Genomic DNA, 16,112 nt, shown 5'->3' with positions numbered 1-16,112 from the left:
AAGCTTTCCTTCTATACCTTAGAAGAAATCAGATAGTAGAAAAGCCAGCCAATTACCAAAACAAAACTATTTTAAACATAACAGCTACCAAAACAATAGAATTTGATATGCTATACTACAACCATACAAGAAGAAGAAAACATCCTACTAGTTTACCTGAGGGTAGTCAAACAAGTGCCACAGTTTGTATTGTACCTGTCTCTCAGATGGGAGAAGCTAGTGTAACCTTCCCAGATTTCCTTTCTCTTTTTGACAGTTCTAGAGCAGAAGCAGCAGGAAGGAAAATGAAATTAACCTCACGTGCATCAACCTGCAAACTTGCTAGAACCTCAAGTAATAGCCTTCCCTTCTGTGCTATTTAGGGAGAACACAGGGTGTTGATTTTTAATTGAGACTAGAAATTGAGATTAAATCAGAAGTTATATAGAAGAACAAAGAGTAGCAATTCCAGCAGATGTTTCTCTGCTAGTATCTGATTTTAGTGGACAAAAAGAAAAGTTGGAAACCTACCAGAAAATACCATTTTAGACAGAGGGTGACAGGATTAAGTTTCAGTAGACATTTTGCCTATTATTAGATAAAAGGAAATAAGCTATTTACATCTTAGATACTTTCATGACTTCACAGCTATTAAGATACAGTCCTCTCCACCACAGCTGAAGCTAGCACTAGCAGTTCGCAGAAATCTACTGAGTTAATCCAACAGCAAAGAACAGAAGAAAGTATTGATGAAATTAGAGAACAGAGAAAAAAGCCTTTTAGAAAGAGACGTGTACAAGTACAGTACCATGCAGACAGTTGGGTACTATCTTAACATCATTTTATTAGATTTAAGCTAAAGCTTTCAGCCTTGCTACCATCTTTGAACTGTTTCAGACATACTTGATATTAACCAAGTATCCACGTCCTACTCCTTTCCTAAAGTTTTGGAAGAAGTCCAAGATAAATCAAGCCCATTATATGTACACTTTCTTGTTGCATTAATGAAAATGTATCTAGATTGTCTCTTTTGAAGTGTGTATAACAACCATGAAGACCCATTAACAGCTAGAGCAAGACTTGTTTTATGCTAATATTTAGAATTCAAAGATGAACTAGTAATTAATACTGCTCTTCCCCTCCCCTCCGTGCTCCATGTGGCATGGATATTAGTGTCCTCTGGGCACTTCAAGCCATGCATCATTATAATTTCAACTTGAAGTCAACAGGGAATTAAACTAACTATGTAATAACATACTTTAATTATTGTTCTAAACACAGAACACCTGCATGCACTCTCTTTTGTATTGGAAATATGCACACTAAGAAGGCAGGCAAATATAGGAAAAAAAAAGATATGCCCCGAAGTTCTATGTATGCAAATTTCCCAGGAAGAAGGAGTAGCATTTTAATCTTAATCCTTTTAAATAAAGTTAGCTGTTGATAGCACTGCAGTCTTTCCCTTTATTTCTGAAAGAGTAAATGCCCACAAAACCAATTCAAACTAATGAGCCTAGATGTCTTGCCCTAGGAAGAAGAGAGGCCCATGCTCAACTTCTGTTCCTAAGGAAGCACAAAGACTAGGGCACTGTTTTTCTAAGTCCTCTTCAACTCTCTCATCAGTCCTACCCAACTGAGTCAACTCTAGAGGTAGCTGGGCAGCATCAGTCACATTTGAAAGAGGACACGCGAGGCAAAAGCTTCACTGGCACACAGCAATGGCAACATCTGACTGATCAAACATTTCTATAGCTCCAAACAAGATGCATAATTTTTCTCCAACGGTGTTGGCTCTAAGCACAGGTATCGTCATAGGCCATAAGGAACACAAATGTCTAGGTTTTATTGCTGCATGAGTTTCAGTCAATTTGAACTTCACCTTTGCACAAGAGACTTACCAAATAGATTACAGATTTCCTCATGGCGAGTAACAGAAATGTTATTAATCCAGAAAAAGGGAATAATGCACTTAAGCTGTCCTTCATTTCAGCCCCAAACTGAACACCTCAGTTTTGAATTTCTGCACATGCTAAAGAGGCTGGCAGAGAAACAAACAGAAAGAAAACACCTTATTTCAACTTCATAGATAGCTGCTCACCTTCCCTTACAACCTCTTCAGCACCCTGAACCAGTACACTGCGGACACAACTAAAGCTGTATCTGTATCTTGCTGTTCTCCGTGAATTTACAGGAATAAGTTGAGCAGAAAAGTAAGAGTCACTACAGTAAGAGATGGTGCAAGTTCTTTCATGTAGATCAACACACGCAAGGAACTTGAATAAAAGATTAAACAGGGATTCTGCACACAGACATGCACACTTAGTTAAATATACATGGGAGTTTAGTTGTGAAAAAAAACAAGTTTACAAACACGGTCCTGAAACAAATGCTTGTATCATATTCCAGCAGCAGGATTGAATCTTCTGAACAGTACTTTGCGGCTACAGTAAAACTTTATCACCTTTGCAACACCAATCATTACACCATATTTAATTACTGTTAAAAATGAACTGCTTACAGCAGTAAATAAACACAGCATGCAACAGTATATGTAGCCTACAATTCAAAGGTACCTATTTGAATATGACAGCCAAGACCTGATCAATCCCACCATAACAAAGCAGCATCAGAACTTTAATATCAAATCGTATCTTTGAGATTAATGTAAACTGGAGGGGATGTTTATACTATTTATACTATTATACTTTATAAATACTTTATACTATTTATACTTTTTACTATTACAAATCAGACAAAACCCACAAATTGGCATGCCTTTGGAAGGAAAGCTTTCTAACAAGTGTAGCAAAGTACACGGAACAACCTTTGAAACCAGGCATTTGCCCTGTAAATTTACGCTAAGCAAGTGAATTAAGAGTGCTTCTCTATTTTTTCCCTTCTCCTCCCATTGACATGGATCTGGAAGCTACAAAAGGGAGATTACTGCAGCAAGTCTTCAAGTTCATACCATTGTTGACCCCTAGTTACTTCTCTGGTGGGTACCAATGTTACAGCTTTCCTTAAAAGGATGAGTATCAATGGAGAACAGAATGAAACCACATAAAGTAAGCTAACATTAAAAGAGAGAATTTTGCTAGTCCAAAGCTGCACTCATAACTCAAGAATGTGTACTAGTGAATACTTTTCAGTTTCTTTAGTACTTCATTTGCCACTGCGTCTTCAGCTGTTCTGTCTTCTCCAGATTCCCTGGCAAACTGAAGTTTCACAGACTACCAAATCTTGAAAATCAATCCTAACGGCTTAAGGACAAACAAATTATCACTGATAGCAAGCTGCCACAAGTCAAGACTACCTTTTCCTGCCAGCTAAAGCTTATTTTATTTATTTTATTTATTTTATTTACCTTACATTTGCGGTGATCTGGGAGTAGATATGAACAGCTTGAGAAGATCTGTTGATACGCAACACTTTCTTATTCTGTCTAAGCCCGGAGACAATTACGCTCTGACAGTCCACAGTTTAAGTCCAGGACATGCAGTGTTAGAAAAAAAGGGATTTGAATTCTGGAAACTAACCTCTAAAGAATGGCCACCAGCTAGGTTTGAGCAACCACTTTACCCTTCACCCCGTACAGAGCAAGAGGAGATGTGACATGACTACAAGCTCTAAACCATACAACCCTGAAGTTATCACAGCTTAACAGCAAACATCAGAAGGCACTGCAGGAGCACTAAATATTTGACAAGCAACATCTTAAGCATGTATGCAAGTCTAAACATTTCAGTTTCTCTACTTCCTTCCCTTCCTCATTTTTTGATAGAAGAAAACACTGGATGAATCATGGAAACAATACTCTGTTCTACAAAGGTCTCCAACAGCCAAATACAACACTAAAACATTTTGGGCCTATATGTAAACGTATGGTTTAAACAACAGTTTATAACCAACACAGGAGGTGCTATCAGCTCATTGTTGTGTACAAAAACAGTCATTAGTTAGGGGCAGCAGATGGTTATACTTGCTCTTAATAGTCCAAGTAAACATGGTCTGACTTCTAGACTTTGCTGATTACATGCAGCCAGTTATAGTAAAAATCCCATGTTGTCATGTAAGGAAAATCATGTTATTGGAACATAAAAGAGGATTAGACCTATAAAAAGCACCCCCAAAAAATTTTTTCCTACATGGTGTAAAAGAAAGGAACTGCCACTAAACTCTATTAAGCAGCAGCACAGGTCACCAGACCGTGCTATTAAAGTTGTCCTCAATCAACAGGAAGAACAGTAAATGGTACCAAAATTGCACACCCTAAAAAATTTCTACTTCAGTCTTGATTGGAGTAGATCAATAATTAAGCTATTTACGTATTTCTTAACTTACTGCTTAAAGCACATGTCAGTCAAGCCTTCCAAGTATGAAAAAAGCTCCCTAATTAGAACTTAAGTTCTCTAGCTGGAATCCCAAACCTTTAACATTAAAAGCGTAGATTGTGTTTTAAGGTAGACGTTTCAACTTTACAATGCTATAAACAGAACTATACATATTCAGAGAAAAAAAAAGACTGAAAGAATCCTATTTGATGTTTTAGGTTAACTGCCAGCTCACATGAAATTTCACTACCATTTGCATGTACAGAACTGCTTTGGAAGGAGTAAGGAAAGCTAGCTCTACCTGAAACTAGCATTTTTCTACCAATTGTAGGATACTGCATCAATATTAATATTGCATACTCACTGAAAGTCTGGAAATACAAAATTTATCCAATTCAAACATTAGATGCTTAAAGTTACTTAAACTGGTATGTTCAGAGTACTAGAAAGCATAGGAGAGACTAGGTGACCTAGCAGACTATCTGGAAGCACAAGAGGCATTGCAAGAACAATTTAAGTGTAATAATAATCAAATAGTAATGTACTGAACAAAAAACACCAGAACACATCCTGCCAGGAACAAAATATATATATAATCAGGACTTTCAAGCCCAAAGCAGGATGTAAACAGATTGCAGTTTATGTACTAATACTCCAGTCTTATCTCAGATTTAAAAAAAAAAAACTTCAGAGAATGAGCACCTGTGCATCTGTCCAAGGGACATATAATTGGTTACTCAAGGACTATTAGGCTGTTTCTTAGCAACCTCTGCAAGCTCTAATCAAGTAAGACTAAGATTGTCATTTAGCCTTGAAATGCCTTGCCCCTTCCATCTAATATAGCATTCTAACTGCTACTGAGGAGCAGTCATTTCAACCACAAATAAAAATCCATGCTTACTATGTATTTCAGCTGAGAGTTCCCCTTAGTACTTGCTATCAGAATATTTTCATATCAAATATGCTTTTTACACTTTATTTAGTATCTGAAACAGCAATTAATAAAATAAACCTTTAAATTTCCTCCTTTTTATACAAAATAAAGGCTAACTACAACTCTAAAAAAGTGACCTTGGGAAAAAAGTTTAATACATGTGCACAACCTATAGCCCAACTCTTAAACAATAATATTTTGTAACAGTAAAACATTCTCTAAATGTAATTGCAAGAAAAATGCTTAATATCAAAAGCAGCAGTAGAGACATTTCAGGGAAATTGCAAGCATTTATCTCACAAAGCTGGATGGTATTTAAATCTTTGGTGATGCTGAAATGTATCTACTATGTTGCACACATTGGATTTCTAAAACCAAGTATCTTTCAGCAAAACTCTGGCCTTCAGACCAGAAAAAAAAGCCAAAGGAACCTGAGTAATTGAAAAATAAACTCATCTATTCAGTCCTAGTCTAGCTTCATTGCTCATCTATAATATCAATGGACATATGATAGTCTCCACTTAAGACAGCAGTCTTAAAGATTAAGTTTTATACAGAGTATTTTTCCGTATACAATTAGCAAAGGCACCAAAAGCCTGCAGTTAAATTAGCCACTCCTCCTTGACTCAAGATGATCTATGCAGGAGCCATCACACTACTCTCTTCAGCTTTCTCCCTCCCAAACGGTCTCCCTGGGTGTACAGCAGGGGAAGACAGCAGCTCTAAGAGGGTCCCACCGCCCCATGGAAGGCAGAAGTTCAGCAGGTGCCTAACATGACCTAGCACAGATGGTCTTAGCCATCCACACTGGTTCGCTCCCCAACCCTGGGGGCAGTGGCAGGGGAAAGCGGTCAGGCTACATGTCCACCTCCTGCTCACATGACAGCTGAACACACAGCTCAGAAGCCACCAACTGGATACAGCAGATAGTGCTGCCAGTGGTCATCTCTGGCCAAAGACCAATCAATTTTAGATACCCACTAACCAGAAGTCAGAGTGCTGAAGAGGAAGAGAATGGTGGAGTTACCACCAAGGAACAGTAGCAACTAGCCTTTGGGCAAGCATCCGGCTAAGCATTAAGGAGCCAGAAGCAATACCAGTATACCCTTATTCCTCACTCCTTGAAGTAGCCTCTCTCCTTCCAAATTGCTGCTCCCAAGCTTCTTCCAGATCAGAGAATTACTAGCAGCTAGAATCGGAGAGGACCAAGGGAATGTAAATTGATGTGCTAGCAGGAAAGTGACCGTCCCTTTCTAGTCTCCTCAGTAGGTTGAGAAGCTCTGAACTACAGCAAGCAATGCAAATAGGACCCACACAGAGTTGACAAAACATTGGCCTTGTTTTCAGAGGAGGAGGGAGGGAAGCTTTCAGGCACACAGTAATTTAAAGCTTCTGCAGATGACTAAGTATACGATGCAATCATAGCTGCTTTATGAACTTAATAAAGTAGTTTCTAAAGCATGTCCATACCATGTATTTCAGAGCCAACACTCACACAAAGCAACACCTACAGGAAACACAAGTGAAGGAGTCAGACTACACAGAAAGGATGAATTCTACTCACCTCACCTACACACAGCAAAATGGCATTGCTCAAAAGAGGGCCCAGCCAGCCACCGGCCCACAGGGATAGCACAAACTATCATTTTAAAGTCATTTTAAAAGTTAAAAAAAAAATAATAATCATCATTTACCTTGGACATCTGTATCAAATACAATCCTTCTCATACAAGAAAAACTTTGTGGCAACTGATTAACGACAAACAGATTAAAAATGCACTAAACCATTTTTGGCATTTTTTACATCCAGAAAATGTAGTTGTTTCACATCATTTATTGTTTGACAGAAGCTTAATTTTTTGCAGCTTTTGTGCTGACAGTGAACTCTAATAGTAACTCAAAGTGAGTTGGACTTGCGCAAGGAATACATGCAGTAGCATGAAATACAGAAGGTAGCTTTTACAACACAAAGCTTCTCAATGTCTACACCAACAGATTTCCTTGAACTTCACAGGATCGCTCAGAAAGTCTACAATATAGTGGGAACAGGGCCCAGTTAGACCAAACATCACAAGTCTGAGATAAACACAACCAATTATGGTTTTACCCCAACCAACTATGTTAAAGATAAACCTAATTGTTTAAGATTAAAGCTACAAGTAGTCATGTCTTTAGCAGACCTTTCATATGCAACTTTTTTTTTTTGAGAAAACAGTGTTTGAAACATCTTCAAACAGGTCAGAGACAGTGCTACGAAGCCTCCATCGCATTATAGTAAATCAAACATGCTCTCTTTCTACCTCGTCCTCTTCTCCAGCTCACATCCTCTAGTGTAAGAGTAATCCTGACTACTTTAATACCTATTCCATTTTCAGTCAAAGATTTAATGTGTGCGCCAGCTGTGTGGCTAAGAGTGTAGCATTTCACTGATAGGCTGGCTGGAGTACCTTCTGGAATAAAGATTAGAAAGTTGACAAGAGGTGTCTAAGCGTACCACTCTCAGTGTCTGGGAGGTAAGGTTATTTGTCTGCAAGTTTTGAGTTCAGCCTCAGTGTTTCTAATAAATAAGCAAGTGTTTATTTAAGGAAGCTTTCAAGGAGTATAAATAGAAGTGTTCTTTACTATCTGACCATCTCTGTGACATTCAAAAACGCCCCAGAACTTTAAGGTATAAAAGCTTAAATAGTTAGCAGAATACTGTCCTCTGAGGCATATTTATTTCAAAGGCATAAGAAATTCTAGATGTAGTGACATCAATGTATGAAAGATTAAGAGTGCAAAGAACATTTCTGCTTAAAATTAGAAGACACATTTTCTATAGTTACATGAAACTTAAGTCTTTAGGCTTTCTATTCTGGGCAAGCTGCAAATAGTTGTTGGCACACACAGCATGCCAATAATAAATCCCTTTTTCAAAGAGTGGTTCTGAAGTGCTCACCATTAAGGCCTTGATTCTTTTTTAGAGGTGACACCTGCAGCTGCTATTGAAATCAACCGGAGTTGTCACTACCCAGCATTGCTCAAGTCAGTCTCTAAAGCATCACCCAATTATCTTCTTTTAGGAAAGAGTATAATAAAACCTGCAACCTACTTTTTGCATTTGTGTAACTTGAAACTAAAGGGATATCATTTATATAATAAACCATTCCCCCAACTTTAACTTTTCATTTCTGATCAAAAAAGTTTGAAGTCAAATACTGTACTGAGCTGGTGAAAGCAGACAATTCCCTGATTACTTCCCCAAGACTGAGGAAACATGGATCCATGTTTTCTGATCCACAATACATCTGTCCATGAATTGCAACAGGAAGGGGAAGACTTTATGAGCACAAGAACTGCAGGCGTTTTGTTAAAATAAGAAACAGTTTGGCATACCAGTTACCACGGCAGTCTAGAGTCTACTGACAAGCCAATCAGGCAGAGTCAGTAAGCAAGCAGCAAGCTCGGGAAGCGGGGGGGAAGCAGTCAACTATTAAAAAGGAAGCTTTGTGCGATCAGCAGAGCCTTCCACCTGGGGGGAAAAAGTTAGGCTGCTGGCAAATAAGACATTAAACATTTGTGTAGTTCATCAATATATGGTTATCAACTACATTATTTTTTCCTTGCTGACCTCCTCTGCTAACGAGGTGTGATGCATGTACATTATAACCTATCACTATACCAGGTGAACTTTACATTTTGGCATAAAGTCTTGCTCTCACTTCTTATTCCCTGCCCTCAGGTCTTGCTTGGGACTGTGTGTTTGCATACACTTACATTTTTTTAAAGGGAGTTTCAGTGGAGCAAAGAACAACTATTTAGAGGTAAAGCTTGCTGTGTATCACTTGAGGATGCTTCATTTGTGAAATGCTCATCTTTTTCATGAGAAAAGCGTACATACTGTTCCTTGGATACAGCTGTGCACAAGCACCTTTTTCAGTGCTAAATGGCCTAACTTTAACCTGCTTAATTTAAGCATATCTGTCACAATGGGTTGTCATTCAAGCTGACAGGATGCATGTTTACTCTATCAAGGAGCACAGAGTAATCTAATCCAGGATGTTTTCATTACAAAGCTTCAAGATGCTGATCAGACAGTAGTGATGGCTGTGTTAAGACAAAAGGTAGACCAACTGTAGATCTACCAACCAAACAAAAATAGACAAGAACATTTTCTACAGTCAGGCTATCTAGTTCCCTACAGGCACCAAGGATCCCAGATAACGCGCTTCAAGGCTAGATGCTTCCAGGGCATAACCACCTTCGTTTTTCAAATTATAAGGATTGAGAGAGCTTGATGCAGAATCCTGTACTTAAGTAGACAACATCTAGAAGTGCCAAACAGAACACTGTACCCATTAAATAATAAAAGCTATAAGCTCAAGTATTCCTGCTCAGGTTTTGGCAGAGGAGGGGTTGCTTTCTAAGAAATTGAACATTTACTGCTGCAGCCAAGTTATCCTCTCAACAGCATTACATATTTGATGGTCCATGCTCCTGTGTATGGTTTAGATCAAGACTGAACCCTTCCAGGCATTTGGATGAAACTCACATGTGGACTGCAGGTGGATGAAACTCACACAGAGCCTGGATATTAAATTTATATAGTTTCACACATTTTTATCTACCTGAAAGTTAACAATACTTCAGTTTAGAGAGAGGTGCTACAATCACAAGCTACATAGGAAAAACTTAAGATCAGTGCTTACAAAAATAATAAATTAGTTGCCCACTTTCTAGTGGCGAAGGTACTCTTTACCCAAGCAACTTGCGAGGGTTGCCTGAACCTCTACTACCCCTTCTTCAGACAGGTACACAGAATTCTAGCTAAGCACCAAGGAAAAAGGGAAGTGAAATTGCTTGTTTCTGCTACTTATCTCCAAGGCCCTTAACTCTGAAGTTCACCTGTGGAGTTCAGAGTATACTGTACTCGTATGTATACTGCACTGACTGTCAGTCACACTAGAATCTCAAAAACAGAGGGGTTGAGGGGAGATAATGATGCATATTGTAATACATGATTTCAACATCCACAACTAGTCAGAACAATTCCTCTATATGACTAATTAACTGAAGTAATGGATGCCATACCAATATTTATGATGCAGGAAAAGCTGTGAATTTCCTGAGGGAAGGAACAGGGTGGAGGGGAAAACCACACACACAACTCCATTTCATGCCATCATGCAAAGGAGTATGAAAAATGGTTCCACATAACCCATCCAGCAGAAGGTCTGTAACTTTAAAACATCATCTTCAGAAGCAGCCTTCGATTAAACCCAAATATAAAATTCTGCCAATAACGTATTATTGATAAATATTGCTGTGCAAGGTATTTCTGAAGCTTCAGTGTCTGAACAAACAGCTTTGTGCTAGAAAAAAAATGCTCAAGACTAACGAACCTAAACTGTGTAAGTGATCAGAATCAATTCTTCAAAGCTACTTGAATTCTTGTGTCTTTTTTGTTTTAAAGTTTCACATAAATTTTAATTGCATCATTTGTTTGTTAACAATCTCAAACGAGCATTAAGCTTCAAGTTTTACAGCAGGAGGCAAAGAAAAAAATGGGAGGTAGGTGGGTGAAGAAGACAGCTGTATTGTTCTGGCTGTTCCTCAGCCTCTCCCACTGCCAGATTTCTGTAGATGATGTATCCCAAGGTAGCAATTTTAAGAACTTTTTGGCAATATCCCAAGCTCCTCTTGCAAATCAGAGATCAGACTAATGATATTTAAAAAAAGACAGGAAATAGGAATAAACTGGATAACTGACACTATATCAAACAGTGGAAGTCACTGGACTCTGGTACTGCAGCTTTACAGACGAGACACTTGTCCAAACTTTAGAGTAAAATTTTACCATGTCCAATCAAAAAAAAAAAAATCAGTATAACAAAACCAAGACAAAAAAAAACACCTTTCAAGATACTACTTGCCTTTCAGCTACTGCTAGCTCAGGACACTGCAATATCAAACAGACATTAAGAAAACCTCCCTCGAGCTATTTATACATTAATACGTTAGTCTCCGTAAGTGAAGGAGTTATCATTCAGATGAGGTTCAGTAAGAAGTCCACATATACCAGTGCTGGCTTTCATTAGGGCTGGATTTCTCAGTCTTAAAAATTCAATCTAGAACTACTGAAATAAGTCCTTCGCTCACTACCAGCACCAAAGCAAATTTATTTCATAAGTGAAGGACAAAATTTCTGATTCTCTTTAGTCTTGTCCCTTCCCTTCCCAGCATATCCAATAAAGGAACATTAATTTCATTACTGTTGCATAGCAAAAAAAAAAAAAAAAAAGTCACATGAAAAGACTATGTCCATATTGTTGTTTCTTGTTTGCAAACTTGAGTAGAGAGAGAATATTATTTGAGAATAATTTTGAAATTACCCCAGGGAGTTGAAACCTAACCCAGGAACTCAACCTACTTCAAAAAGCCCTAGCATTAAACTAGCATCACAATTAAGCCTCTCCTTGCAGAGTCTATACAGCTTATGTACAGTTGTGACAAAGATGCTGCGTTCCCCATCAATAGACGGAATGTCCAGAGTTCAAGATGTAACTACAATATACAGGAGGGACTTCTTTCCACAAGTGCATCCATGCACTGCAATACAGGGACTGTTTTTAAAAGTACAACTACTCTACGACTTATTTTTAGAATCGAGGGTGGGCAGGGAGACTATTCAGTAAACCTTCCAAAAATCAGCCAGCCACCCACTAAACTGCAGTGGCACCGTTTAAATAAATGACGGGCTGCTTTGCAACAGCTGCAGAAAAACGGTGCAAAGAAAATCCAAATATTTCAAGTCCTTTAAAATGCTGGAGGCAATGAGAAAAAAACCAGCAGCAGACACGGTACTGTATGCTAGAGACACTGTGGTAATTTAGCTGCAAGAGGTAGGTCAAACAGGCCTTTCTTAGGACTTGATGAGCATAGAACAACAATATCCGGCAGCTGTAAGGTAGGAATGTGCCTATTCCAACAGATGAAAACCAAAGAAGGCTGGGCTTAGGGACCTGCATTGTAAGGATTATCAAACCCTCCTCTTGTTTCAAGTCACAATACTATAAACTGGCAAAATAAAAGTGTGAGTTCAGTTACCTTCACTTCCTTATGCAGATAACTATTATAAAGTTTGAGGTGCTAATGTTACGGAAATCTCCTACTGAAGTTTATGATTTCATCAAGCCTGTATTAAATGGTCAATAAAGAGGAGAAAGGATCTTAATCTTCCCTTTGATCTTACAACTTAAGAGCAGAGTTCCAAATACCCTGTTTTTATGGTATTGGCTATACCTGTTAACAGGAATCTTTCTAACTTCAACAGGCCACAGCAACAACAAATGCAATCAAAACACCCCAACTTGGCAATCACAATGTAAGTACCTCTGTGCAGAGAAATTTATTGGTTGTACCATTTTTTTAACCATCTAACTCGAGCAAAACCCCTACCTTCAAATAGCAGTCAGTTCTTAATTTGAGGTGTATGAGGATCAGGTTGGAGAGTCCCTGGTAGCGCAGAAAGTTAAGTGATTTTTGGGGACTGGTTTCCTTTAGTACAAAATACAAATGAGCAGTTTTGTCCCTGACCATTTCCAGCAGCAGTTTTCCAAGTAACAAAGATCCTGCAAGCTACGTATCTCGAGAGGTCGGCAAGGGCCATTTCATCTGTTAGTCACCAGGTGCCAAACGCAATCCACAGGTACCGGGGCTTCCGATACTCATCTCCCTCCTGAGCTACGGCATTGCACCATCCCCATTCCTCAGTACCTCGCAATTTGCCAGCTTCCACCCCGTGGCCCACTTGGAAGAGCCAGGAGCAACAGCTGTGAAACTCCCTGCAGGATCCTACCTGCCTGCAGCCGGGCAGGAAGCCCAGCCTTTCCTCCCGCCCGCCACTCCCCAGCCCGCCCCAGCACGGGCCCCTCTCCGCACCCAGCACCCCTGAAAAGCAGAAGTACCCCCGTCCTCCAAGGACGGGGACGAGCATTGGCGTGCGGCCCCTGCGGATGTGCCCCCTCGGCCAGGCGGCGCACGGGGAGGTGGGGGCTGGGGTAACGGATTGGAAGGCGAGTCACAGAAACCCCCGAGATCCTGAGGGAAGGGCAGAGAGAGACGCGGACAGAACCAGGGTCTCGCACGCGCACGCCCACAGCTTCCCGCCGCCGCACAGCCGAGGCACGGATCCGGTTTCTGACAGGATCAGAGCAGGGCTCGGCGTCGGACGCCTGGAGGCGGGCAGCTCCAGCCTCCCTCCGCCACCCGGGAGGCGGAGAGCGCCGCGCTCAGCCCTGCGCAGGTGTGGGGGCTCGCTGCGCTTGGGACGCGGGAGGCCCCCGCCGAGCCCTCACGCCCACCGGCGGCGGCAGCTCCCGCCCCTCCTACCCCGCGCCAACAGTCGCCGCGCGCACCGCCGCCGCCGCGCGGCCCCGCCCGCGCCCCAGGAGGGGCGGCAGCTCGCGCCCTTCGCGAGCCGCGGCACGCGCCCCGCGCCCCCACCTGCGCCGCACGCCGCCCGGCGGCGCCCCCTGCCGGGGGCAGCCCCGCGCTGCGCGGAGCGGCGGGGGCTCCGCGGCCCCGGGGTGCGCTGCTGCCGTCGGGCGTCGGTTTCGGGGGCGGTTTTTCACTGTCATGATCTCTTTTTTTAATTCTTCGCGCACCAGCCGCTGCGAGCCGCACCTGCAGCCCGTGCGGGAGCCCGTCACGCGGTCAGTCCGCAGCCGCCGGCCATTCCGCAGCCGCTCCCCGGCACCGGCACCCCCGGGCTGTCCCCGCCAGCACCCCGCCGCCGGCAGCCCCTTGCGCGGCTGTCGCGGCCCCCGCGCCTCTCCGCGGGGCGAGGGCAGCGCACACCCCCCGCACCCCCCTCCGCCGGCCGTGCCCCGCAGCCCCGGGAGGCGGCCGGCCCCGCCCGGGCAACGCACCGGCAGCTCGCCCGGCTTTCTAACGGGGGAGCGGGCGGGCGCTGCAGAACCGACGGCGGGAGCTGAGGGGGGTGGAAACAAAAAAAGGGCGATAACAACAGCCCGATCATCAACCTACCGGCCACGCAAACTGAAAGGGAATAACAATCCTGCCCGTCTCGGGGGTTCTGCCTTGATGGGAGTATTTGTTGCTGTTCAAATAGAAAATATTTCCACCGAGAACGGGGGTAGATCCGAATCCGTAGTTGCAGGGTCCGACCGGCGTGATCTTGGCCTGATATTCCTTGAGGCAGACTTTCACGTAAGTGTCGCACTCGTCCCGGGTACAGTCCAGGTTCTGGGGGCTTTTCATGCCATCGCAGCATTCCCCATTGAACAACTCGCCGTTTACATTCCGCACCGAGTTAAGCTGCAGCTCGAAATAGCCCGTGGACCGGGACACCTAAAAATAAAAATCAAAGGGGAGACAGCCTCGTTACTACCGCGGCCGGGGGCAGCGCAGGGAGCGCGGGGCGGCGGCGAGGCGCTCCGCGGTTCCCCCCTCCAACTTTCGCCGGCTGCGGGTTTAACCCCACCGCAGCAGCATGCATATATATATATATATTTATAAAAATATTATTTTTATATATATATGAGATATGCTCAAGGTGGAAGGGGAGCAGGGAGGAGGGAGACGCGCCGCCGGCGGCTCCCCGCGGCCGGGAGCGGAGCCCCCCGCGCCCCCCTACCTGCACGCAGGAGGCGAGGAGCAGCGCCAGGCCGAGCGCGGCCGCGCGGGGGGCCCGGCTCCGCCGGCCGGCGCCCCGCATGCCTGCTGCTCCGCGCGGCCGCCTCAGAGGAGCCCGCCGAGCCCACCGGCCACGGACCGGCGGCCGCTCGCGGCATGGGCGGCGGGGGAGCCGCCCGCAGCGCGCCGGGGGGCGCAGGGCATGGGCTGCCGGCGGGGCCGCCCGGAGCGCTCCGCCGCCGCTCCCCTCCCGCGGGCTCCGCTCGCCCTCTGTGCGCCTCGGCTCCGCGGACACCCAACAAGTAGGTGCCGGAGTGACAGCTTCATTACCCATTCGCCGCCGCTGCCGCCGCCTTCATATTAATGAGGGGGACGGCCCGGCCCCGCGGCCGGCGGGTGGGGCCAGCGCCGCTCCCGCCGCGGCTCTTAAAGGGAGGCGGGCGGCAGCCCCCACCCTGTCTTGCCTTGCCTTGCCTTGCCGTGCTCTGCCTTGCCCTGCCCTGCCCCGCCGGCAGCGGGGGGGTCCACCAGCCCCAGGTGGTGGGGGACGGGGGAGCGCCCGCGGGCGTGGAGCAGCACGAGTGGGGTACGTGCGCTCACGCGGGGTGGGAGCGCCCGCAGCCGCGGAGGAGCACTTGGGGTACATGCGCCCACACTCGCATGTAAGCGGGTGGGGTGCGTGCACGCACTGCTACGGAGGAGCGCACAGGGTGCGTGCACCCACAGTGTTGGAGAAACAACCACGGGATATATGCACCCACGGCTGTAGAAGAGTGTGTGGGGTGGGTGCACCCTTGGCCATGGAGGAGCACAGGGGGTATGTGCATCCACGCTTGTGTAGAACCACACAGCGTGTATGCACGTACAGGCATGGAGGAGCACGTGTGATGCAAGCGCACAGTAAAGAAGTGCTTGGGGTGGGAGCACCCCAGCAATGTAGGAGCATGCATAGTTCATGCACCCACAGCTGCGGAGGAGTGCACAGGGTGGGAGCACCCACAGCTGTGGAGGAGTGCACAGGGTGGGATCACCCGCAGCTGTGGAGGAGTACATACACTGTATGCACTCACAGTCATGGAGGAATGCGCTGCTTGGGAATGCTCACAGCCATTAGGAACATGGTGCATGCAAATGTGGCTGTGGAGGACAACACAGAGTGGGATCATCCACAGCTGTGGAAGAGCATGCATGGTGCATGCACCCACAGCTGTGGAGGAGTGTATGGGTTGGGT

The 16,112-nt window shown here is 44.4% G+C and overlaps 1 protein-coding gene across 1 annotated transcript in view; it reads right to left on the bottom strand.

The window, feature by feature from the left end:
* JAG2 (jagged canonical Notch ligand 2) overlaps positions 1-15,214 on the bottom strand; it is a 73,264-nt gene extending 58,050 nt beyond the window's left edge. The window contains exons 1-2 of the mRNA XM_075150926.1: positions 14,882-15,214; positions 14,272-14,595 (exon numbers count right to left, since the gene is read on the bottom strand). Coding sequence (XP_075007027.1) covers positions 14,272-14,595; positions 14,882-15,214 — 657 coding nt within the window. The remainder of the gene's footprint in view (positions 1-14,271; positions 14,596-14,881) is intronic.
* Between the last annotated feature and the right edge of the window lie 898 nt (positions 15,215-16,112).

The sequence above is a fragment of the Calonectris borealis genome, chromosome 5 (genome assembly GCF_964195595.1).
Source record: "Calonectris borealis chromosome 5, bCalBor7.hap1.2, whole genome shotgun sequence".
Classification (NCBI taxonomy): domain Eukaryota; kingdom Metazoa; phylum Chordata; class Aves; order Procellariiformes; family Procellariidae; genus Calonectris; species Calonectris borealis.
Note: the sequence above shows the minus strand (reverse complement) of the source record. Positions and strands in the feature narration are given on the sequence as shown.